Raw genomic sequence first — 25,601 nt, forward strand, 5'->3', positions numbered from 1 at the left:
GCTTTTGCCATGCTGCTTGAAGCTGGAGCCAGCTGATCTGCAATCAAAGAAGGTGGGCAGGAAAAGTTACCGTCACTGTAACTCTTTGTTTCCCTAACTGGCTAAGTAGGATATGGATCCCATCATTTGAAAACAGATCAGTTACCCTCTTCTTTCAGAAATACATGAATAGGAGATAATTTATGACACCAAGCAAAGGACATGCAAACAGTTTGCAGGTAAAACGTCCCAGAGCAAGGCAAATGAAGCAACTTCTAATGAATACCTGCTGGAATCCACAGAAACATTTGTTAGAGAGAAGAAATGCACAATTCTACAGACCACCTGAATTTTCCAGCCTCAAACCGGTACCACAAAATAAACATAATTGCAAAGCAATTCACTTTCACATTTCCTGTTCAGAATTAAAGCACTTTTAAGTCATCAAGCCAACAAGTTCTGCTTGTAAAATAAGAAAACCAAGGATGTGTGTGGGGAAATAACATATTTTATACATGGGAAGGGAGAGAAAGAGAATATGCATGTGCACAAAGAACAAAACACGGAAAAACAAAACAGGCCCAAGAAACCTCAGCTCCAGAAAACAGAAAGAGAACAAAAAAAACCCCCAACACTGATCACAGGGAGACTACAAAAGGGATTAATTGGAAGGCAATCCTCACAGCTCAGGACGCAAACTACAACTGTAGACAGGCTGCTTTGTTCTAGTCCTCTTTTTTTCAACAGCCTATCTCCGCTACACACACAACCTGCTGGTTGACTGATACTTTATCCCCCTCCTTCATGGAAGAGAAACCCACAGAAAAAGCCTAGAGGAAATAAAACCTCTTTTTCTTCATCTCTAAAAATTACATCAAGATTTTTTTAAAACTATATACAGTCAGAGAACCTAATTCCATCACAGTTTAAAATACCTCTCAGATGGTAGAAGCATTGGTTTTATTTGTGCAAGGACAGGATCATTGGAACAATACACATCACGATATTTACTGATTTTGTTAAGGTTGCCTGCAGGTAAAAGAATTCAAATTCTCAAGTGGATAAACTGTGAATGATCTCAAATATGGGGAAATTAAGGCAAGAAATGAAAGAGTTAGTATGTCCAACCCATGCAGTTAATTAAAATGGAAGTTGGAGAAGGAATAAGACTAATGCTCTCTTCCATGCTTAACTGCAGAACTTCTGATCTCCAGAAAGGAGAGCCCTACAGATTTGAGAAGACTGAGTTCACAATCCCTCCTCTCCCTCTCTCTCTGTCAGCTGTTTTTTGCTGGAGGAAGTAGGAAAAGTAGGATTAGCAAGAGTGCTAACTGTTGATTGCTGCTTCATAGTTACTACTGTATTGGGCCATGCACACCTCAGAGGAAATGGCTGAGTAAGACTTGTGCTCTGTCTCTAGGTGGTCAATTGTATCTTCAGCTTCCCGACAGATGGTTGCACATACACTTAATTTGTGCCTGGAAAACAAACACAAAGTCGCAGAAGTTTATTATTGCACATCCTTTTGTGTCTCCAGCTGTCTGCATACAACCACCACCACAAGGTCGGTCTCTTCCTCTTTCACCAAGGTTTGAACAAAGGGTATTTGTTACTTCCATATTTGTACTCCAGAATCAAATATTGTGCAAGCCAGGCGACGTGCAAAGAAATTCCACCACTGAACAGTTTTATCAAATATGATTTTTTTAATGAAGATATACAGGACATTTATTTTTTTTTCCCAGCAATTCAGTTTTCAAGTTACAAGACTGAAGGCACGTATTTGTGAATCCATGGTGCAAAATTTGACACTCTTGTGTAGACGCCAGGGAAATTTGGTCTTCCACATCCATAACCCCAGCTAACAATGCCAGTCAAAAACCATTTTCCATCTCTGTTGCTTTGACATGACAATGGTCCACCAGAATCACCCTAAAAAGGATATATTGAGTTGTATGTGTTTACAGTACAAATTATTAAAACTGGGACAAAATTTCACAGAAGATATTTTGCCTTAGTAATTCTAAGTGATTATATTTTCCCATTCACATAGTTCGAACCATCAGACAGACAATTTTTTTCTAGAAGTAGATGGGATTGCACAGTTGTACCAAAGTTTCATAAAAGAGAATGCTAGCTCTTACTCTTTAAAGACACTAATAAAGATATTATATAGGTTTAAAATTCATAGCTGGTTTTCTAGCCTCAAACTTACAGTTAACCCCCAAATCTGCTACTTAATATGCATGTTGATTTACAGGTTACACACATAAGTTAAAAAGATAGTAAGATTTTTAAAGAAATTAAAAAAGAAAATACAATTAGTTTTTAATAATGATATAACTTCTTTCAAATTAAAAGTGAATGGAAACAGATTGGATCCCTCAATTGATTCGAGTTTTTTTATTAAGAAGGAAAAAAAAACTAGGTGTTGTCCTCTAGCAGATACAAGCCAGCAGGTAATGTTTAGGGGCACTCAATGTCTTTGTAATTAGGACATTAAAATGAAGTCTGTTATAGACTTCAAAGTTTTATACAGCATGGCATAATTCCATAATGCAGGACAATGCAAATAGTACTCTTCCTTTATATGGTATTCTTGTAGAAATATATTGGCAGATGTTCAGGGGAAAAAAAAAAAAAAGTGACACCATTTGAGGAAAGTCTCTTGGACGAAAATTGTATTTTCTTGCTGTATTGTATTACCTCTGCTGTAGACATAATCTCTCTAAAACAGACAGCTATTAGCAAATTAAACTTTACCAAAACTTTGGATGAAACCCAGGATTTCCAAAAGCAAAAGGTGAGTTGCTAAAATTTCAATGTTTTGCAAGAGAAGTGCCCTCCTTCTAGACATATATTTTGCTTTAACTTTATAGAATCTTAGGACATGCAGGTTGGAAGGGATGTCAGGTGATGATCTAGTAAAGCCATCTGCTGCTCAAAGCAGGATTATCTTGAATTGCCTCACAAAATTGTTAGATTTAACTTAAAAAAAAGAAAATCTTTTTTTCCATCCTTTACAATTAAGATTTTGCATTTGGATTCCAATTCTCAACTTTTTTCTTTATTTTCTAGGACAAAAGAAAGGTATAACAGCAGCATTTTTCACAATACCAAAATCTCACATTTCGATCAGCTCTAACAACTGCCAGACAGAGTCACGCATCATTTGCCCTTACAGAAGAGCAGCCAAAAGACCTGTAAATTATTCTTTCCCTTGGCTATATCTTGAGTGGCCAGACAGATAACTGCAGAAAAAAATTCTTCAGTTGGTGAAAATTATGCTTAATGTCAATGGTTTTGCTAATCTCTAAAAAGCAGCTGGTGCGTTATACTCCCTCAGAAAGCCCTCAGGCATTGCTTGCCCTGAGAGCCATTGTGGTCTCTCTCTCTTTTATGTAGGTCAGTGAAAGCTAGATAATCTTGAAGATTCCAGATCTCCATCATAAGAAAATTGAAGTTTTACTACTATTTTAGCAGTAAATTTACTACCACTTGACTAGTAAAAATATATATGGTTTATATAAGTTCTAGATAATATGATATAGTATATGTTATATGACATACATAAAATTTGATATGTTATATAAATATATATATAGTGTGTGTGTGTGTATATAGTTTTACTGCTATTCACTAGAAGTAAGTTCAGAACTTCATGTTTATTGTCTTTCAGCATTGCGAGATCAGAATATTATACATTTGAAAATTAATGCCTAGTAGACTGCGTCTCATCGGATAGCCCTGGAGGGGCTGGAAAGGGGGGATCCGGAAAAGAGACAAGCTAGTTTCTCAGGGGGGTTTTGTGTTGGTTTTGTTTTTGTTTTTCTACTGGGACACTCTTATGCCAAAAATTGCCTGATTTCAGCTCACTATTGGGACTTGCAAATTCTCTGGCCCTTGGCCTGCAACTGAAACTTAATGACACTAAGTCATGCACACAAAGCATCAAAACTCTGAAAACACTTAGATGATGGATTTGCTGATAGAGAACTGTTACATTGCTGGTTTTCTGAACTGAAGTGTATGGACCACAAAGTGGTCTGGCAGTCAGTTCTTACACCTCATCGTGCAATAATGAAAGACAAGATAAACTCTATGTGAAGTGTGCTAAGATACATACTTTGCATCCATCTCTTTTCCCAGACATTAGTCCAGCACAAAACATCCTAGCTGTGATAATCCCATATGTGGAGTGACATAATGTTTGGTCAATAATTTCTACCTCTGCTTTCTGAAGAATTACTGAACCTTCATCATCTGGAAAACAAATTGAAAGAAGGGTGATTCAAAAGAGCTTAGCATTTCGTTCACCTATTGAAATACAAAACAAGAAGTCTTCAGAAAATATCCACAGATAAATACTTTTGACCTCCAAGTTATTCCAGATTCCAAACAACTGCAACATTACAGAAAGCCTCTTCTAAGCATCGGGCATTTGCGTAATGTGATTGTGGTCCTTTGGCTGCACCAAATACAATGGCATAATCACCAGAGTCAGCCAAAAAGCTTTTTCTAATGCCTTTTGCAAAATGTCTCAAGATTTCTTAATTTGTTCTCTTTTTATTTTTAAAAGAAACAGGGTTTTACAAAGGTACTCCGATCATCACAAGACAGATTTGCAATTAGGGTGGTGTCTCTGAAGGTGCTGAATCCCAAATTAAAATTATAAGTCAGAGTTACAGAATGCAAATAGCTCTTTTGGCAGCATAAAGAACTCAGACATATCTCAAAATTTGGTCTTTTGGCTTAAAATTTTACCAAAACTTTTCTCTTTTCTGTAAGATACTTACTTCCAGAAAAACAGGATTAAACTGAATTGTCCCCTCCTTACAACACAACACCCCCAATAATATCACCAGGTAATCGTCTCAAAGTCTGGATATAGCCAAAGAAACTTCACCAACATATTCAAATATGCAAGTACTGGTTTACATCATGAATCTTTGTTTCAGGATTTGATAAAGATGGTATGTAATAAAGTATACTTAAAAAAATGCCTAAAAGACTGATTTGGCAAAAAGGGGAAGAAGGAAAAGAAAACCTTCTTCTTCTTCTAATAGCCAGCTTTTAAATTTCACAGATGACTAACCAGTAGGACAAGGAGGGACAACACACCACCCCATACCACCGTCCTTTCCTGGAAAGGTGGTTGCACTCAGTTCACAACCACATATTCTCTCACAGCTGTTTATAGAGAAGCTGAATGCAATGTGGCAGGCGGTAATTCTGAGAATCGAGTCAAAATGCTGGAGGTTAAATACCTGCTCCTGCATCAGGCCACGCATTTGCCTCTCCTACTTTCCACCGAGAGCGGAGGGGTGGCCAGACCAGCAGCCCTGAGAGGGCAGGTGAGGCCGGGCCAGGCCTGTGACGGCAGACACAGGGTTTGGTGCGGTGACAGTTATGCTATTTGTGCTGAGGGAAGCCATGGCACCTACAGTTACACTGGAAGGGCTTTAGGAAAGAGGGGCAGAAGTTACCAGCATTCGCACCAGGGAAGAGGCAGCTCAGGACTAGGTGGTGGGAGGGCCAGGCCTACCCCCACCAATGGGGCAGCCTGCCATTACAAGGGTGGCCATTTTGTCAGTGGGGTGGCCATTTTGTCAAACCTCACTCTGAAGACGGAGCTGGCAGCTCGCAGCTGGGGTCTGCGCTACAAGGCTGTTCAGCCTGCAGATGCTGAAGGAGGGAGGAGGGACACTTAGCAGTTTCATCCTCCTGCAGCAAGCAGCAAAGGGTCCATTGAGGTGTGCTACCACGCTTCCAAGAGTAACAGAGGGGAAACACAATACCATGTTATTTCAGAGTAAGCATAGCTCCCCAAACAACAGGAGTACATTGGACTTTCAGATCCGCAGGAACAGCAGCCAATTTTCCTGAGCATATGAAGGTATGTGCAGCAGGAACTACTTGCATAGGACAGTAAACTCAAACCAGCATGATTCTGTGCACAACTCAGCCATGCAACACAAGGAGGTGTCCCGTGCACACACCCACAGCTGCGAAGGCTGCTGTTCACCTGGGAACAAAATTTGCTCACCTGCAGCTATAAAACTCACCTGCCTCCTGCTTTTGGCCCCAACCTGTTATCCAGCACTTGTCGCCACCGCGGACTTTGTGCGAGAAGGGAGGCACGCAGATGGGCTGGATGACATGGCTCATCGTGTCCGGCCACGGCTTGCTCAGCTGCAGCAGAGCAATGTCGTAGTCGTAGTTCCTGCTGTTGTAGTATTCGTGGACGATGATCCGTCTCACTGTGGATACAAACTTTGCACGGCCTTGTGTTTGCATCCCCAGGTGAGCACGCCATGCTCTGGGATCAGCCAGCCTGGTTGGGAGCAAAGAAACAAGCCATCTCTTAAAAAAGTACCCCAAACACTCCCTGACAGGAGGGCAGGTGAAAGATGAGGGTACATCCCACCTCGGTGTCATTCAAACTCTGGAAGTTAAAGGTGTTTGGGGACTCAGGTGATGTTTGGGACAGAGTCGGGGGGAAGACTGCTTACTTGCTCCCTTGAAAGCAGTGAGCTGCAGACACAAGCCATTCTTTTGATATCACCGATGCCCCGCAGTAAGCAGCTCCCACAAAATGGAGGCTGACCTGCCAGGGCCATTCACCTTCCTCAGTGTTCATACCACCTACAATCCGAGAGATGAGATTGCTGTTCTTGCTGCTGCCACAACCTGCAAAGGATATTCCAGATTATAATCTCCATATCCAGTGCTTTCCTTTAATGAGAGTTCGTCCCACACAAGGCATGAAAGAATCTTGCACTTTGGAATGTTTTGAAATCTACTTCCTTGCCCTGCTCCAATCAGAAAACTTCTCTATTTGGCTACTCTATTCCTGAAACCAGAGGTGACTCCATTAAAAATGGCACCAGCTTGGGAAATTTAAGTTTCTTTTCTAGCTCTGATGCAGAAATTGACCTCCAAATATTTCTTTTGTCAGAAATGTCAAAGGATCCATTGATTTAATAAGCATCAAAATAAATATAAAAAAAACAGACAATCCCTCATCTCTTTTTCATACTCTCAGCCCTGAACTGAAAGGATTCTATTAGGAAGGAAGTTCAGCATCATCAGGATGCTTATTTCTTGCCAAAACAATGGGAACGATACAAGAAAAATGCTTCTAGTAGCAGCCACATATGTGGAATTTGGTCATTTATTATTTCAGAAACGAAGTGGTCCAATCATTAATTTGCATGGAAACAACTAAGGACTGAAAATGTTGTGTATTACTCACAAGTGAAGAAGTCATGTCTCAGCACAAAAATTAGAGCACACTGTAATTTGAAGATCAATGGAGAAAGACCCCTCTGTGGGGCCTCGTGCACTTAAGGCATCTGCTCAGGAGTTTCAGTCCCACGCTCCCACACACATGTGCTAATACTTCTGGGCACTTTGCAGAACTCATCCAAAGAGTCAATAGCAGCATTAACGTTTCCAAACACAAATAAGCATACAGCTAGTCTTTTAAGATGTCCTACTGGATCCAAGGCAGGTGCTGGCAGATTTGACATACAGGTAGCATGCCAGAAACAGCTGAAGGCCAGACAAAATACCTGAAAATATTCACTTTAAGCAACTAATCCTAACCCCACTTCTATTGCTATTTCAGGAGCAATCATCTGTTCACTTTACAGCAAAACAAACTGAAAAGCTTGTACAGAGGTTACTTTAGGAAGATTTAAGACTAGAATCTGCCTTAATACTATGAAGTATTGTCATCTTCACCATCCTGAAGAGACAGAGAAGTGAAAAGTTTGTGGTTTTTATCTCATCAAAGCTATGTCACTCCTGAAGTCCAAATACAGTTTTGACTCCAACAGAAGTACTTGACACTGTTGCAGGCAACAAAAATGCTGCCTTACCAGCTTGCCAAGTTCAGTCTGCAATTAACCCTGCTTCCCTGCTCCTTAATATAGCTACAATAAGCAGTACAGCTGACTAAGACTCCCCATAACAGTAACTCATTATCCCACAAGAACTTAGGAAATTCTGCAACCAGACCTGAAGTAAACTGATAGCTGATCATTACCCTGCTATCACTGAGAGTATGCAATAAAAACTCAATACCTGCTGCATGAGTTGTACCCACTCCAAAACAGGAAGAAATAAAGGGCTTTATTGTGTAAAAGGTTCAAAGTTCAAAAAGATGAGCATTTGAGAGGGACTTACTGCAGCTGCTTTCATCACTTCCATCTATACAGTCCACAGTCCCATCACACTTTGCATTTTGTTTCCTAATGCAAATGTTATTCCTGCACTTAAATGTGTGTTTGGTGCAAGGAATACCTGAAATAGTTGAGGGGGGAAAAAAGAAAAAAAAAAAAAAGACTATTGGCTCTGCTTAACATGCGAAGACACGTCTGCACAGATAAAAGATTCATACATGTATTAAGAGATAGGAGGAAACACAGCAATAAGAGCACTTTGGCTGGGATGGTTTAAACAAATCTCTAAGTAGAATAAACTATTCATGTATAACTGCATCTATACTAAGGCTTGCATCACGTTGTCTGAGTCTGAGCAAGAATTTCCTCTCATCCTTTCCCATAACACTAATGAACATGGATATAGCAGCAAAATATTAGCTGTAGAGCAAGTGTTAGGCTCAAAAGAGAAAACATCCAGTACTCTGGAAAGAAGCCCCCCTTTATATTTCAGTATTAAACATGAAATGAAAGATCATAGTGAAGCAGTCTTACTATTTGTATTCAGTTAAACTGCAACCCCAACCTTGGCATTTTCCTATTTCCATGTGTCTTGCAATAAACGAGGCCCCTCAAACCAAATATTTTTCTTGTCAACACACAGAAGTATCATGTAACCATTTACAGAGACTATCTAGTCAAGCAGGTTAAAAAAAACATTAAACATTAAAAAATTAACTTTAAAAAAGTAACTTCCACCACTTCCCAGTTGTGCTCCCTTGCATATGTCATGGTGTCCATTTATTTGAAGTTAAGGAAATGGTTGACCCAGAACTTTCACATGCCTAATGCTAAATTTATAGCTTCCATAGCATTTTAAACACGTTAACCTTATAACCCTGAAAACCGCTCCAGAGAAACAATCATTTTTATAGTTATGTTGCAGATGGTAAAACAGATCCAGGAAATAATTTGCACAGATTATGCTTTAAAGGGATAAAATCTGGGATTCAAGCTTTAAATCCCTAGATACCCATCCTGCACCCAGAGTACTTAATTCTTCTGCCAGTATTTTGCTGAAACAGATGTTCATGAGCTCATTAAAAAGAAACAGTTTAAAATCAATAATGGCTTATTTATAAGTGTATCAAAAAACTGAACAGAATTATATAGCCTGAGTTAAATTTGATAGTGCCTCTTAACTCTCTGAATACACATCCAGTATTCAAGTCAGAATTGGATAGATGATGGAAGAGAGGAAAAAAAAAAATTAATCAAGAGAGTAGCCTTACTGTGGGTGCAGTTCTGCTCATCTTTCCCATTCTCACAGTCACTTACTCCGTTGCAGGCAAGCAGGTTATCCTGGATGGCGAAGCTGGAGCTACAGTTCCACTCAGGGACAACTTTAAAAACATAAACCAAATTAGCTGCAGAAGCCTGCTTGTAATGCTAACACTACCCTTCTGACTATGCCCAGGTACCACTTTCGTAGCTTCATTGCATGGTACAAGGATAAGTACGAATGCCTCTTTATGCATGGAGAAAATAAAGCACAAGAGTTCAGTGATCTATCCCAGTTCATGCATTGCCCCAAGTGGAGCGGCCCAAACTCAAGCCCTGTTTCACCATAGACAATTTTTGTCACTCTCATCTGCTCTATGCACCACAATTTGTCATTGTGAAAATGACATGAGAATAAAATAAAACTCATCTCAAATAAGAACACAACTTTGTAATTACCAGCATTTATCACATGAGGAAAATCTGAAATATAGACTATTACAGCTATTTTTGCATATCTAACCTTCTTCCTTGTGCTTTCCAGTACCGTACCTTCTTCATTCTTAGTTTTGTCCCTTGCTAATTAACTATGAATTAAGCACTCAGGAGACTGACTGATAGTCTGTACCTGGAGATGCAAAGGAAGCTGGAAATGTCTTCCCCCCCCAGAAAAGTATTACCTTGTTTCAGCTGCCTTCTAAGACTAGAGAGTGCATTCATTGAATTTTCCAGTCAAGATCTCTAGTAAGCGAATACAAACCACAAGAGAGTTCATCGCTTTCATCGAAGCAGTTGTTTATCCCATCACAGCGCTCCATCTGCTGAATACATAAGCCAGTAGAACACTTGAAATGTCCAGGCGGACATGCTGGAGGTAAAAAAGAAACAACTTAAAAATTTCCTTTTCCCAAATATTGCTAGCTCATTTCAATTTACAGTCACAAAGCTGTTCTAAGGAATGATCATAGAATCACAGAATGGTTTATGTTGGAAGGGACCTTAAAGATCATTTAGTTCCAACCCCCTTGCCACGGGCAGGGACGCCTCCCACTAGACTTTATCAATGATAAAGTTGATCTAAATTTAATACTCTGTATACATTGCCGGCACTTAAACTGAGTTCAGATGTTGAAAAATGGGATTTAAAAGAGAATAAAAAACATCTCTAAAGTTTCAATTCATCTGTTACTGCAATGTGGGCTGCAGGCTCTACACTAGGACTGGGCCAAATTAGCCGGTGTTTTATGGTACAACACAAGACAGAATACCATCTTCTTTTAAATGACAGTCTCACTTCCAATAACCAAAATTTGCAAGCACTTTGCAACTTCAGTTAGTAACCTGTATTGAGGTGACTTAAGAATTACATAAACATTTGCCTTTTAAAATAAAATCATGAAGTTGCCATCTTTTTACATACTCCATATATATGCATTGAATAAAATTGCTCTAATGTGATGAGAAACCATTGCTTCTCTGCTACCTTAACAACATGAATGTATAAGATTAACACGGGGGGGAAAGTATCAGTAAACAGTTGTCTGTTTCAGGGCTTGAAAAAACTCACAATCGGTAGACATCAACTTTTTGAGATGTTTTTCAGCTCAGATTTCTACTTGCACACAAAGTATTTAAATTGATGGAAACACTGGAATAAGCAGTTAGTTATTTGGTACTCTCTGTTCATTATCTGGAAGGCTTTGTAGTACCAGAAGCATTGCAAACAAAACCCTGAGGATGAAAATGAAGAGGAACAGCAGACTTTAATTGACGGCACCATGGCCATAGCCACGCAGCAAGCTTTAAGGACTGTGCAGAAGACAGCAGTCTGTGTGCGTACAGGAAACCAGAGCATGCTGCGCGTGCCCGCAAACATAAGCTGCATAGCCTTGATGAGCGAGAAAAGGCTTTTAGTTTACTAGTCACCTGACTTTTAGTAAGACAAGAAAATAGAAGAAACAAAAACCCAACAGAGAATTTCCTGCATAAACATAATTAAGTCCTACTGGACATGAAAAATGCTGCTTCACACATCTGAAATGCAAAGATGGGTTGAAAAAGATAAAATCCATCTTACGCTCGCTGATGTTATAGCTGCCATACTCCACCAGAAGTGGCTTCTCTGATACCTTCGAACTGCACTGAAGCTCGATGTTGACAGCAGAACTTGCAACGTGGAAGACCGTTTGGTGATCAACATAGTAACCGCAGTACCTAAAAATGTTCAGTGGAGTTCTAGAGCATCTAGAGCAGCCTTCACAACAAAATTGCCTTGCATACTATTTAAATGCCAACACCGTTGAAATTCAGCAATGCAGTCAGCTGCCATACTTCAATTAAGAACCAATCTGAACCAGTACCCAAATTCCCCAAAATGCTGGTCGTAATCCTTCATGACTACAAACATGCAAGCAGAATGTTTTGCCAGAAAGTCTAGAGGAACAGAGATTTAATGAAGAAATTTATCAAGACAAACATGGGTACTTTTGTCACCACTTCCAATATCTGTTTTCAAAAGATTTGGATTTTTTGCGAAGACTTAAGCAAGTTTAGTGGGAGGGGAAAAGTCAGCAAATTTAACTGCTCAGATTTTGAGGATTGCCCCTAAGAAGAGGGCACAAGGTATTAGGATAAAATTGGTCCAAGTACTTTGGGGGTAGAGTGGAATAGATTTAGGGAAACTGAAAATATTTCTAAGTGGTCACCCAGCCTTCATCTGCCACCAACATTCTGGAATTTTAGCTTTTAAAGTCATGTCTTCAAATAATTAGTCCAGATGGAAAAAAAATCCCTTGGGTGTGCATCTACTTTAAACTGCCATTTTGGCAAAGAGCTTCCTTGGACTTTTGCCTCGATACCACTTAACTGAGAGAAACCTAAATGCTCCCTGATGCCAGGAAACATTTATTGCATCCATTGCTAATGCATTTGTATTGCCCCTTTCATCAAAGATGCCAAAGATGTTGTAACTGGCATCTAGATGTTACTCTAGCTGGGGAAAAAAAAAAAAGAAACAAACAAACAAATAAAAAACAAACGACCCCACCCCCCAAAAAAAAAACATTCACTCAACTCTTTAACAGGGAAAGGTTGCTGGATGGTGCTTTAAAAATTGGAGACAGTTTTAAAGGTAGTAAAACAGTGAACACTGACAGCACAGGTTGTACTAGAAGTAGAAATAAGGACCCTCTCCTCTGTTCCACTGAAGCGCCCCAAAAATGCAGCACCTATGACATAAAACATCTGTCTTTAAGACCCCTGTCAAGAAAAGTAGTTATCAGTCTAAATAGATTGAAAAGCAGAAGCATCTGTATTGATTCTTAGCACACTTGGCACACACTCACTTGATAAGAGTGTGAAGTCAGACAGTGCAATTAGAACGAACTTGAAGAACATGAAAATGGATTATTGTATTGTTAAATGGACTAACGAACTATTATCCAGAGGTAAATATTTCTCTTGTTTATTTTGACAACACCAGGCATTGCACCAGGACTGCTCTTCATGTCAATGAATGCAGGGAAATTGGGCAGTGATTTCCATGTGGATAGATGTTGCCTGGTGTCCTGTGCACACCACTGAGGAATGCTCATGCTCATTCATATGTTTGCGTATGTGCTTTGTTTCACCTTATGAAAATGAAACATACTTTTAACAATTTTTGGAGGTTTTATCATAGCAATGTGAAAAATAAATGAACAAAACAATTAAAAAAATAGACTTCTCTTCTACATCCTGAAAACAGTTGCAAAGAAGAGAGTTAATTTAACAGCTTTCTACTACAGAAAAGTTAATCAGGGAAAAAAAAAAGAAACACCCCCCCCCCCCCCCAAAAAAAAACCCCAAACAAAAAAAACAACCACCACCAAAAAAATATATAAGGGCTAAGAGTGAAGACTTCCTGCTACAGGAAGTCTTATTCTCACTCATTTTAGTGTCTCTGTCAATGTTCCCAACCTAAAATGTCCTACCAAAGTGCATAGCAAAATGCCACCTAACCATCTGATTCCTCTCAATTAGCCCACAGACATTTTCTACATTTCTCCTTCTGTCAATGACTTAGACAACTTCCCTCCAACAAACCTTAGCACCATTTAAAAGAAATAAAAATGCAGGCTTCACTGACCACTTCTCAGCCACGTAAAGCAACCTCATCTCACCAGAAGTAGAGGAAGCTCCTGCCCATCTGTGGAAGAGCTGCGACAGCTACATCAAGGAAGTTCTCTCCTGTACACAGTGAGAAATGCCATAGCTTGTTGGATTTGCAAGACAGAGCTACATACAGATCCTTGGGAGCCTTTCAGTTCTAGCCTAGACATTTCTCCAGGTCCAAGGTGAATGGAGGTTGCAAGGCACCATCTATGAACTCTCTGCCATTGCTACAGAGAGAAACTAAATAAAGGGATCCTGTTCCATATGTTGAAGCAGGGAGTGGGGTGACTTTTCAGGGGATGAGTAGCTACAAGCATCCTGTAGCAGAGACAATGGGATGTTGGACCAATGAATTTAAGAAAAATAAAACACTGATAACCTCTTTGTTCACATAAACCTCTAACGGTCTGCTCACAGAGACTTGTTGATATTTCTGCCTATGAGAATTTCAGCAAAAGCAGTTCATCAGCTGTAAATCATCTGACTAGTCAGAGGAACATTTGCATGTCCACTGAAAGAAAGATGAGGAAGAACTGCATGGTTGCATTCAGTGTCTCCGGTTAGATAAAATTGTCCCTAGAGGTATGAAGGAACCTTATCTACACCATCTTCATGATAGCAGTCTTTATTTACCAAGGTCATTCTCCTGAAGCTTCTTAACCCTTTTTACCTAAGATAGCAAAATACACGTGCTGTAAACTGTAAATGCAGGAAGCTGAAAAGGTGGGATGTATACCTCGCCCATTTCATTAACCATTGAAATTTGGGGGGCGGGGGGAGGGAATAATCAAATATCAAAATTTTTCATGCTTTAAATTGTATTTTTTCCCCCATGGAAAGTAGACATAGAACATGAGATCACAGAGGTTCAAAAGCCTTATATTCAGTGAAAAAGACACTTTTAAAGGAAAGCTTGTCTTGGTCTACATACATCATCCACAACTTGCAACAGAAATCAGGAGCATGTGTTCTTGTGTGGTACTTCAAAAGTAACCTTGACGGCATTTCTAAGGGTCATACACTGACATTTGATTCTGTGGAAGTGTAATTGGTATGCTTATTTAAAAGCTGCTCTTTCATATAGAGAATTCTTACAATATGAACCCATCATCATTTTTTTCCAGATTTTGCCTTTATTTGATTCATATCTCAGACATCCCTAATATCTCAAATCTTTCCAATGGCATCATAAGAAGAACACCAAAGAAACCCTACAAACACACCAAATGTCTGTTTTGGGTGGTGTTTTCATGTGCCCATCTAGTCCAGCAAACAATTCCCATCAAGGAACAATCTTAGGAGGTTCAGACAAAATTTTTATAGAGAATTTTCTCTATATAAGTACAACATGGTAGCAAAGAATATAAGAAGTTTTTTCTCCCCTCTGTAATTCTTTCAGTTACGCTATTAAAGGCCTGACTGACTTCACTTAGTTTCAGTAGTGAGTTTAGAAATTCAATTTCTATTCTGATTTTACCAAGGTTTCTATTTGAACAGAGTTTAAAAAAAAAAGATTCCGACATCCTAAATCTAACCTTGCCTCATCACCCAAAGACTGAAAGAACTGAGGAAAAAATGGGTGGCCAATATGTATGGTAAAGCTGCAGTTCTTTAATAAAAAAAACACAGCAATATTTTAATAAAAACCACTTCAGAAATACAGTGTACCTTGGCAGCCACTCTGTGCGGTTTCTCTTTCAAGAGCCAGTGACTGGAATACAGAAGCAATTACTCTTCTATTCCCAATAATCTCATTGCAATAGCTTTCACTGAGAAGTTAATTAGGTTTGGTGTCTTCGTGAGCAATCATAGAATTAAGTTACACTTAAAAGGTTGGGGTTTTTTGGTTTTTTTTGGTTTTTTTTTTGGTTTTTTTTTTTTTTTTTTTTTTTTTTTTTAAACAGACTTCGTTCAGCAGTCCCAGAAAACCCAGAATTATTTCAGGGTTCACAGGACATCCACCTTCATCCACTCTTTCCATTTCTTTCTCTTCAAAGAGTACCAAGGGACTTTATTTTCATCCATCTGGTATTTTCCAATAGAATTTGTATATATAAAATATAACATACCTATATGTAATACGCGTGTGTGTTTTACGAAGATTCAGTTACATCATCAGCCAAAGTGAAAGAAAAATGGTAAGAGACACCAGTGAAGTACCTCTGTCTTTGTGGAAGCTCTCCGATTGAGCTGCAGTAGTGATGGGAAGGTTTATTTTGGTAATGCTAGTTTAATAACCCATGCAGAAGTACTTACATGTGTTCATTAATTTTCCACCATCCTCTCTCACAGCCTTTAATATTCTTCTCACTGATGGTATAGTTATGAAACTTCAGAGCTACACCGAGGCTCTTCTGCGGAGTCTGTTGTGAGCAAGAAAGACAGTGCCAGCAGTCTTCTTTTTCCTTTTGCGTACATAGTACAGGAAAGTCTTTAGACTTATTTCAGCAGTTACGGTGCTTGGCAATGCCACACTCTGGGAGGTGTGCTGGCTTCGCCAGCTCAACAGCCAGCACTTGAGACGCCTGCCAGCTCTTCAGTCCCGAGTGAAAGCAAATGCTGGCAGAGTGCCACCACAGCTGCAGGCTTTCTCCCCCTCTAGCCAACAGCCTTTCATCTTCAAAAGGCCGCTGGCCACACATAGAAAACAGCTTTTGTATCAAGATCAAAGCACTCAAACATCCAAATTTACTTGTGTAGGGACAAACAGCCCCAGTGGGTTATTAGCTAAGATACTGTACTGAATACCTGTGTCACCTCTGCAATGCTAGGAGTTATTTCTACCACAATATTGTACTCTTCTGCTAGCACCTGTTCAGCCAAGCATTCCTTAGCATTTTACAAATGATTTTTAAGCCCGGAAGTATTGTGAGGATTCAAAATTAATTAGAATTTCCTTTATTAAGAGGAACAGAACCTTTTTGCAAGACAAGGCAATGTTCCTTTAGAAAAAAGGGCTGGTTCAGGACAAGAATCCAGAAATGGAGATATTTCTCCTTCTCTCACATAAAACATGATTTGGGACACAAGGGAAGTTTCAGCATTGATGTACTGGGAAATTAAACTGTTTTGAGAAAAAAGTCTTGTGCGTTGCCCATGTTAAATGTCCAGAAACTTTTCCCTCAGAACTCCAGGATGAATTGAAGACCTGAAGTTTAACAAGAAAGCAATCGCCTTATCTAGAAGAGGAAGAAGCTGAGGTCATGGCTAGCTGGACTCCATTCAGATCAGTGTGATTCAATGTGGGCAACCACTAACTTAACCAGACATGAGTAGCATAAGCAGAAAGATGGGTAACCAGTGGACTGTACTGTATCCATTGCCAGATCCTTTAGAGAGGAAAACACTAAGGCAAACCATAAGTCAAAGATCTTATTTTAGCAGCATCAATAGGGAAATACTAATGTCATCAGACAAGGCATGACAAAACTGTTTTAAAAAAGAGGTAAACTTTTGGTCATTTGCTTTCAAGAAAGTACCTGAGAAAGATTCGGAAAAAGGATACCAAATAAAAACAGCCTGTGGGATTGTGCTGATAGGACAGAACATCTTAGAAGACAAAAATTCAACTTATTAAGCATAACTAAACAGACTGAGAAGAGATATCAGAGAAGCAGCAGTACTAATTAGGTTAGAGGACTGTTTTGTACATACTTTTTTCCAAATTTTTCGAGGTGGGAAGAGGGGAATTAAAACCAGTAAAGTCTTACATTCTCTGTTGTGAAGCAACTCTGCAGGGTAAACATCAAAACTTATCTCAGCTCCTTACCTTTGTAATAGGACAGCTTAGGAGCTATGTTCTCTTCATTAAGAATAAGTGCACAGAAAAAAAGAATAAGAAACAAAAAAGAAAAAACCTAACACAAAAAACCCGAGCACAGCCAGGTATGTCATTTCTATAAACTGCCACATCTTTAAGGATGCCGGTTACTCCCTACACAATTGTTTTTGCTATGCTTCTGCGTTTTGGGCACACAGAACCTGTAACAGTGCCTAAGAGAGAAAGAAATCCATGTTACCTGGAAGTTCCATACACAAAGACATTTTGGAGGATAATAGCTTGGGTAATAGGGACTTGTGATTTTCCCTTCATAGCCAATTTTCTCTTTTGTCACTATTGCTTTTCCACACCCTAGGGAAAAAAAGGAAGCAAAAGTTGTTAAACCTTAATATATTTCCAGCAAAGCGATTCAGTGGGCTAAGCATCCAAATTTATCAGAATTCTTCTGCTGTAAAACAGGGCAGTTTAGGAATTATATTTATCTGGGTTCAAGCTGTAAAAGATGCAGGCAGACAGACAAGGGATGTAAAAATCTAGGAGTACTCTCTGGGCTCTGCAGGACCAGGATAAAACATTGTGAGGTTTTATATTGGTTGTTTCACTGAAGGCAGCTCTGCAAACAAGTCTCCGTGAACAGTGTTGCACATCAATACATCCACAGTAGTGGAATACCTGAGGATCTCTAGTCTTAAAATGCAGCCAGTTAGAAGAGAAATGGACAATGTGCTAATCTAATCAGCCTCCTGGAAGTCAAAATTTCCTTTTATGACTGCTCAATGGATTTAGAGAATTCGTTAAAATCAACGACGTCCACCCCCACCCCGACAAAGAAATCCCAGCCCTGAATTTAAACTAACGAAACATACAAAAATAACTGCCCTGAACTGAAAGTTACTTATGATGGAGAATTTATCACATGCTTTTACAATAGTATTTTAATGCTCAACATGGAAACTACACAGCATCTTTTTTGAGAAGCTTGAATTTCCTTGCTCTGGATTGTGTTAGATATTTCTCCTTGTGCTGCGAGCGAGATGTTCCTTCTGCTATTCGTGATTATTATCTAACCACTTCTTAAAGCTTAAAGCAAGAAAAACCAGATTATAGACTTGACACACAAACATAACTGACTCCTTTGTGTTAATGAGGAGGCAGAGACCGATAGAAAAAGCAGACAAAGCAAGGGAAGTTTTATTTTCTGGAAGTAGTTTTTAGTGCTGAACTCCTTCCACCTTTAACATCACTGAGTCCCAAACCAGGAGAGAGGCCAGAGCGAGGCTACACCTGGAATAACAACTCCATCTACTGGCACATTGCAGTCCTGACCAACTGAATACAGTGAGTGCTGGTTTCAGACTTCTCCCTTTATATTTCATTTAAGAACAGCTAATCTACACGGATTAAATTAATCAAGAGGAAGGCAGACACTCAGTAATGCAGAGGAGATGAAGGAGAGAGACAGGCGTGTAGAAAAAAAGAAACTGAAATTCAGGAGTCATTTATCCATACAGCCACTTTGAGCTTTTAGAGAGAAACGATACAATGAACACATATCCAAACACAAAACAAACGTACTTTCTTGTGTAATGACCTCAAAATAGCCATGGAATTCCTTCTGTTCCTTTATTTGTGCTGCCTTAAACATTACCAGCATGAGATTATTTGTGGACACAAGTGACACCAATGAATTGACTGGTTCACAAGCTCTGAGGAGGAAGAAAGGAGAGTACGTGTGTAAACAATCAGTGAAAAACAAAAAAACAAAACCCAAAACAAAACCCAAACACAATGCTCTCATTCTGTGCATAAGTTTTCCACTGGGGCAGAGCTTACCTACTTCAAACCTAGTAAAAACTCCATGCTCTTAAACACAAAATTACCTCAAGGCTGGTTAGAAACTCAGCATTGGAAAGCCACTTCTGGCAAAAAAGAAATTGCAAACATGAAAAGGAAGATGGAATGGTTAGCCATAAGAGATAATACTGACTTTCAGCCTTCACTCCAAGAAAAATGAAGGAAGCCAATAGTAAAGAAGGGCCTGTAGAAAGAGACCAACTATTTTATTAGACCAACAGATTTAGCTTGAGTTTGGGGAGTGGGAAAGGCAAGAAGTTATTCTTCAAGTCAGAAATTAAGAATCTGAGCCAATCAACTAGTCTCATAAAAAAAAACCCAAACATATATATATGTTGCTTTCCATATGCATTACCTAGCAGATACCCTCAGACCTCTACAGATACTAACAAGTGAGTGAACACCAACGGCTGTTTTATAGACAAGCCAGTGAGTGATTCAGATTACTAGAAGACAGCTCCCGAAGAGGACTGAAAAGCCAGTGCTCTTCTTTGAGGCTGATACACACACTGACAGGACAGAGAAAAGGATTTCATGGGTCAAAACACTGAGTTCTTCGTCTACTTGGTGGAGGTGCTGCCTTCACCTTTTGGTATGACAGACCTCTATGGAATTAGTTACTAGGAATTTCAAACAAAGAAGTCCCCAAAGAAGCCTACTGGATCATTAAAGACACCAAAAAAAAAAAAACAGAAATTTTTTTTTTTTTTTAAATAATAGTCTGCATATCTCAGTGCACGGGAGCTTCAACTCTAGATTTCAATACCGCTCTGAACTACTCAAACAGAGCAGCTAAAAAAAGTGCTGAAGTGGTCAGGGGCAGTAAGTATCCAAAGAATCACAAGATTTAGTTTTAGAATTTCAGTCTTCGTATGAAGAGCACTAAGCTTCATATGGAAGAAGAGTTTTCTTAGGGGAGGAAATGATGACATATTATTTTAGTTAGCATCTGTTTCCTGACAAGAAACAGAAAATTCCACCCAGTAATGTGTGAACTTCTCAAGGTTCTGCAGCTAGGTGAAGGTGCACTCCAGCTGAAGAATAAAAAAGAATTTAAAGAGTATTTAAGTGTTTCTTTTATTAGAAAAACAAACTTCTCCACTTTGCCAGGTGTTTGTGCATAACGCATGGAGATCAGAGTATTTTTAACAAAACAAAAAACCCACCAAAAATGCAGTTGACAAATCTACAGGGAAAAAAAAAACCCCACGAATGATTGTCAATGAATTCTCAATGAAAATTTATACTCACCGGTACAGTATCTTATGTTTGATTGGCATCAGAGAGTCATAAATGGTTAGCGAGTCAGTGATGCAGTTATCTGCTTCGATCTGAAGGGATACTATTGAAAGGCGAATAAGATGGCCCACTGATGCAGTCAGCTTAAAATAGCAGATTGTTCCTCCTGAGGTAGCATGGATATCCAGAGGAAAGTGCTCATGTAGGTGATCAGCATACAGATCATACATACAATTTGTTCCTGTGGAAATGTCACATTTTCAACACTGGACACTCGTTACAAAATGGTTATATCCTCATGCACTTTAAAAAATAATAATCCTAAAACCAATTTTAAACTAAAGCAACATAAGAAAGCATAGCTAAATATGAAAACAAAATAGTCTATGCCACTCTTCATTTGCATCTTAGTTACAAGTTTGTGGTAAAAGAAAAGTCTATTCATAAAACCATAAATCTTGGCAAACAGTGCTGTAAGTAAGTCCTTGTAGAGTATTTGCACAAAAGCACCAACATTTTGTACAACAGGTATTTGCAGTTAACAAAGATCTGTGGATCTCCCAGAGGATCAAATAATTATTCAGTAGGAAATGTTCATCAAAGCAGAAATCAACGCATATTGGGATATTTATAATAAATAAAATAAAAACCAAATAAAAATCAAACTACATTTTTTTTATTACTCTGATTTTTTTAGATTATTGTCCAAACATCAGGCTTTTCAATGTTTTATTGTGAATTGAGCTGTAAGTTCTACCACTAAATTCAGATTCACCACTTCATTCAGGTTGGAAAGGATGCTAGGACCCTTTTTGTTCAACATCCTGCTCAAAGCAGGGTCAAAATTAATTCAGACCAGGATTCTGTCCTGCCAAGCGTTGAAAACATTTGCAGCATTAGAAATCACTGTTAGAAATGGAAGTAAGTACCGTGAAATATAAATGATACAGCCTAGACAACAAAACACTTGCATTTAAAAAAAAACAAAACAAACAGGCAGGGGCAGAAGGGCTGTGTCATAATTTAGGTAAGAATCACCTGAAAATTACCCCACTTACATCCAATTTTCCAATTAAGCTCAAAAAATTGTTGCTTTCAAGTCAAACATATTGAGTGAGGTCTTTATTTCAATTCAATATCGCAGCTCCCATTCAGCAAAAAACTTAGGGATTTTTTTGTTTGGTCATATCTAAAACTCTTAACATAGCTTTTTGAAAGGTGAGAAGGAGGAAAATGCAAATAAGGGAGAATAAGATCCAAAGTAAATATTTGCATTAATTTCTGCCTATTAAAAAGACAAGTCTCTGAAATAGTTACTGTTGTGGAACACCAATTAGAGCATTGTGAATGTTCACTCAAATTAAATGTTGGCCTTTTAACTAGCAGTTAATCCAGACAGGAAGTGGCAGGCTTTGTCTGACTTCCACTTCTAATTTACAATCTTGAAACTAATGCTATGAATGTTCATGAACAATCCGTAGGGGTCACATACTGTTCAACTGAATTACAGTTAAAACTATTTAAAGCTTTGCTTGAGCCATTGTTCTTCCTTCTTGTTCTTATCTCTTCCCAATAGCATTTGTTTTATAATAGTTATTTGAGCTTATTTCTGCACCCTTAACAAAGCCAGCTTTGATCATAATCTTTAGAATTATGTGATTACCCTTATTTCTACTAAGTAAATAATAATGTGACTGGCTCACTGCTGGTGTGGAGCGCAGTGCAGAGGATCCAGAGTTGGCTCTGGAACTAGAAGTAATGCAAGCACAGCAGCTCGAAACCAAAGCTGGATACAGTCTTTACCCAAACAGACCCTGCATAGCCAGGTACCATGGCAATGCAAGTCACTCACATCAGCTGAATCTCTACAAGTCCCTTTTCCAACACATTCTTCAAGAAATCTGTACTCCAGTGCTGTGCCTGAAATAACAACTAGGTGTAGCTTCATGCCAAAGTTAACTCCATTGTTCTCAAAACGTAATGAGGCGATGCACCTTCCTTGTATGCTGCTGCATTAACACTTTCACCTCTCCACCATAGTCTACAGTCCTAAGCAGACACGCTCAAGGTACCGCAACAAATGAAATGGCGCCAGTATAAGACTTTCCTCAGCTCCTGTGGCAAACCATGTTGTTGTTCCCCTGCAACTTGCATGCCAGCACTGCGCTTCTCATAAATACCAGTTGCCACCTGTGGTTGACTACACTGTAAGTCTCTGAAAGATGTCGACAATATGGAAGGTCATCCTTCTCCCTTTGTGTGAAAGGTACTATCTAAGTCCTAAAAAAGCCTTAACATCAATATTTGTGCTGCACTTTTCTCCTTATTTTCTTCCCTTTTAGGGACTGCACTCCGGAACAAATTGAAACACAAGATCTGACTGTACTTATTCTTCTGCCCTGCAACACTGAACTGGGAGATGCAATTGCTATGCAAGTAAGCACCAATACACAAAATTCTTCTATATAATTAAAATGCATGTAAGAAGGTGTGACATAAGGAGGTGTGACAAAGACCAATATTGCTATGCTTTGCAGTTTTAAGTCAGGAAAGCTTTTGAGCAAATGAATGCTTCAGCAAACTTGACCTGAATTTTGAGAAATTATGGGCCGATATCAATGTAAGCGTTGCAAACCACGGCCCAGGGTCTGTGACCCAAAGTCCACCTGTGGCAGCAGTACTTGGAGACCTTGAGTTGGCTGCACTGACAAAGGTCATTGTTGACTTCTGAGAAAGTATGCAAGCTAAAACCTTGCAAGATAACAGAAGCGGAAGTCACAGATAGAAATGTAATTGTTGAAATAGTACCAGTTAATGTCTCAGAAAAGACAAATACAGACATGGAAAGGTATAAAGCCCTTAAAAAACCGAAAGGGTGCAAGTAAGCCTGTGTCAAGGAATAAGGGAGGCCAACGCATCCCTACCTGACTGACAGCTGCTGGCCCAACAGACTCATCAGGTGTCTGCATCAAAGGCGATCAGCATACCATTGCTTAGCCTAGTAGCACATTTTTTCTAGGTACCGACTCCACAGACTAGTGAACATAGCTATAATGTACTTTCAAACTGCTTGTAAAGTCTCTGCACACTGCCAGAGAACCCTGCTGGGAGGTTTACAACATGAAACCAAGCAGTTACATAAGTAGTGTCTCCCATAAACCTGGCAAAACTGAACTGCTTAAACTAATTTCTGTTAGGGAATTCATTCAAAAGAAAAAACTCATCATTAACCTTGGAGAAAAGGGAGTAATGGATTATAAAGGATGAACAAAAGCATTGCTATTGTTTATCTCAAAAGCCAATAAACAAATTCAGTACTGCCCAGTTTGGAAAACCTTAATCTTCTCTTCAACACAGTGAATAGCAAACAACTGACTGACTGATTTTATTTCCTATCATGCCACCAGGTACATACACCAGTCAGACTAAAGACAGGTAGTTTCTGTATTTGTCATATGCAAGACTCCTGGCCACTCTTAGAGCAGCTCAGGACATAAATGCCAAGGCTGAATTTAACCCTCTTAAATTAACACTGAACAGTATCTTTGAGTCTAAGACATGAACTAAAAGCTTTGTTCTCTACCTCTCCTCTGCCAGGAAGCTGCCAAAATGGTGAATTACCTGTTCCCGTGGTTGACCAATAATCTGATCGAAGACCTGCTGTGTGGAAAGAGAGTTGTGTGAGTCTTTTCATTTGCTCAAAATACAGAATTCAGGGTTTAATTTAATTGCACTACTTTAATCATAACACTAAACACACAGAACAAAACAGTTATCTCAGCAAGGGAGGCTGCCCGAGGCCACTTCATTTCTGCAAATTCTGCAAGCAGCTTTGGAGGTATCATGTCCCCAGACATCTTAGTGCACAACGCAAGAAGAGACTGCATGTCAATTAAGCAATCAAATTTAATTGAAGAACTGAGACAGAGGTACCCAGGAGGTCATTTTCTCACCCTTGGCCACAGTCTCTTCCAGTTTTCAGTTGGACAGACTTGTTGAATGAAGCTTGTTCTGACATTTGTTCATAGACATGAAAATCATATATTTTGTAGCTACTTAGATTAAACAGATAGTCGAATTCTACATTACGAACTTCTTCCCCAGACAGGAATGGCACAGGAATTGTTTAATGATTAGGCAGCTTTATAATCCATTTCTTAATCTTTAATAAAGGGGTGACAAGAATCTCATTTTCAATGGAAGGGCTAAAGTTTGATTGAAATCTTAACCCTTCACCTTTTTATACTTTTAAAGTCATAGACTAACCCAAGTCTGAGCTGGCTACAAGGTGTCAGGTTCATCTCCTGAATTTGAACATAAGCACTCCAAGAAAAGAAAGTTTTGCAGTCGGTGTTCACTTTGTACCTTGATTTGACCTCAAATCTCATTTTAATTTTCCTTTTCCTCACCCCTTCACCCCCCTCCCCCAATAATTTTAGTATTAGAAGCTAAAGAAGCTGGATAAAGATTTTGGTTTATTTATAGAATTTTCTACTCCAAGATAAAAATGTTTGCTTAACAAAGTATTTCCTCAAGGGCATGGGTATGTGCTAATACTAACCACTTAGTACAATGGAGTCCATGTCAACCGCAAGGCCCTGAAGACTTCCCACCGAGGTCCGGTTAACGATACTTGTCTGAATGGAATCCTTTAAAATGGCAGCCACGCAATCCTCACACAGCACTTGGCCTTTCGCCTGTGGTACCACAAATACGATCCAGAAGTGAATGAGGAGGCCTCCCTTGTTGTTGTTACTGAAATAAAAAGGTCCTACAGTTTACCATCATGTTGAAAGTTTTCTGAAAACTAGACTCTCGACACAAGCTTCTGAAGTACAATTTTAGAAGAGTATGGCTTATTTCTGTCTTGCCTTGCTGCTTTGACATACTGAATGTATTTTCTCTCCTAAAAAAATAAATGTAAAAAAAAAAAAAAACCAAACCAAAAACGCACTCCTCACACTTGGTTGGTGATCTTCACTAGGCAGATTTCCTGAGGGCTCCTGACTTTTGAGATCTATGGAAATCATCATATCTACTTGAATTAGAGCTGGTTTATCTCCTAAAGATCATTGGATTGGAATGACCAATCCTCTAGCATTAATGGCATACATAATAGTAGAGTAAACGTATTTTATTGCAGGATAGGG

General features: G+C 39.1%; 1 protein-coding gene across 1 annotated transcript in view; it reads right to left on the bottom strand.

Annotated features, from left to right (window-relative positions):
* Positions 1-1,706: 1,706 nt before the first annotated feature.
* Positions 1,707-25,601, bottom strand: part of TMPRSS7 (transmembrane serine protease 7) — a 32,042-nt gene continuing 8,147 nt past the window's right edge. The window contains exons 5-18 of the mRNA XM_054211398.1: positions 25,013-25,206; positions 24,073-24,111; positions 20,464-20,692; positions 18,934-19,064; positions 17,597-17,709; positions 15,834-15,940; positions 11,503-11,639; positions 10,186-10,293; positions 9,437-9,547; positions 8,170-8,286; positions 6,492-6,669; positions 6,045-6,313; positions 4,106-4,242; positions 1,707-1,911 (exon numbers count right to left, since the gene is read on the bottom strand). Coding sequence (XP_054067373.1) covers positions 1,741-1,911; positions 4,106-4,242; positions 6,045-6,313; positions 6,492-6,669; positions 8,170-8,286; positions 9,437-9,547; positions 10,186-10,293; positions 11,503-11,639; positions 15,834-15,940; positions 17,597-17,709; positions 18,934-19,064; positions 20,464-20,692; positions 24,073-24,111; positions 25,013-25,206 — 2,041 coding nt within the window. The 3' untranslated portion in view covers positions 1,707-1,740. The remainder of the gene's footprint in view (positions 1,912-4,105; positions 4,243-6,044; positions 6,314-6,491; positions 6,670-8,169; positions 8,287-9,436; positions 9,548-10,185; positions 10,294-11,502; positions 11,640-15,833; positions 15,941-17,596; positions 17,710-18,933; positions 19,065-20,463; positions 20,693-24,072; positions 24,112-25,012; positions 25,207-25,601) is intronic.

Source organism: Rissa tridactyla, chromosome 1, assembly GCF_028500815.1.
Source record: "Rissa tridactyla isolate bRisTri1 chromosome 1, bRisTri1.patW.cur.20221130, whole genome shotgun sequence".
In the NCBI taxonomy this organism is placed as follows: domain Eukaryota; kingdom Metazoa; phylum Chordata; class Aves; order Charadriiformes; family Laridae; genus Rissa; species Rissa tridactyla.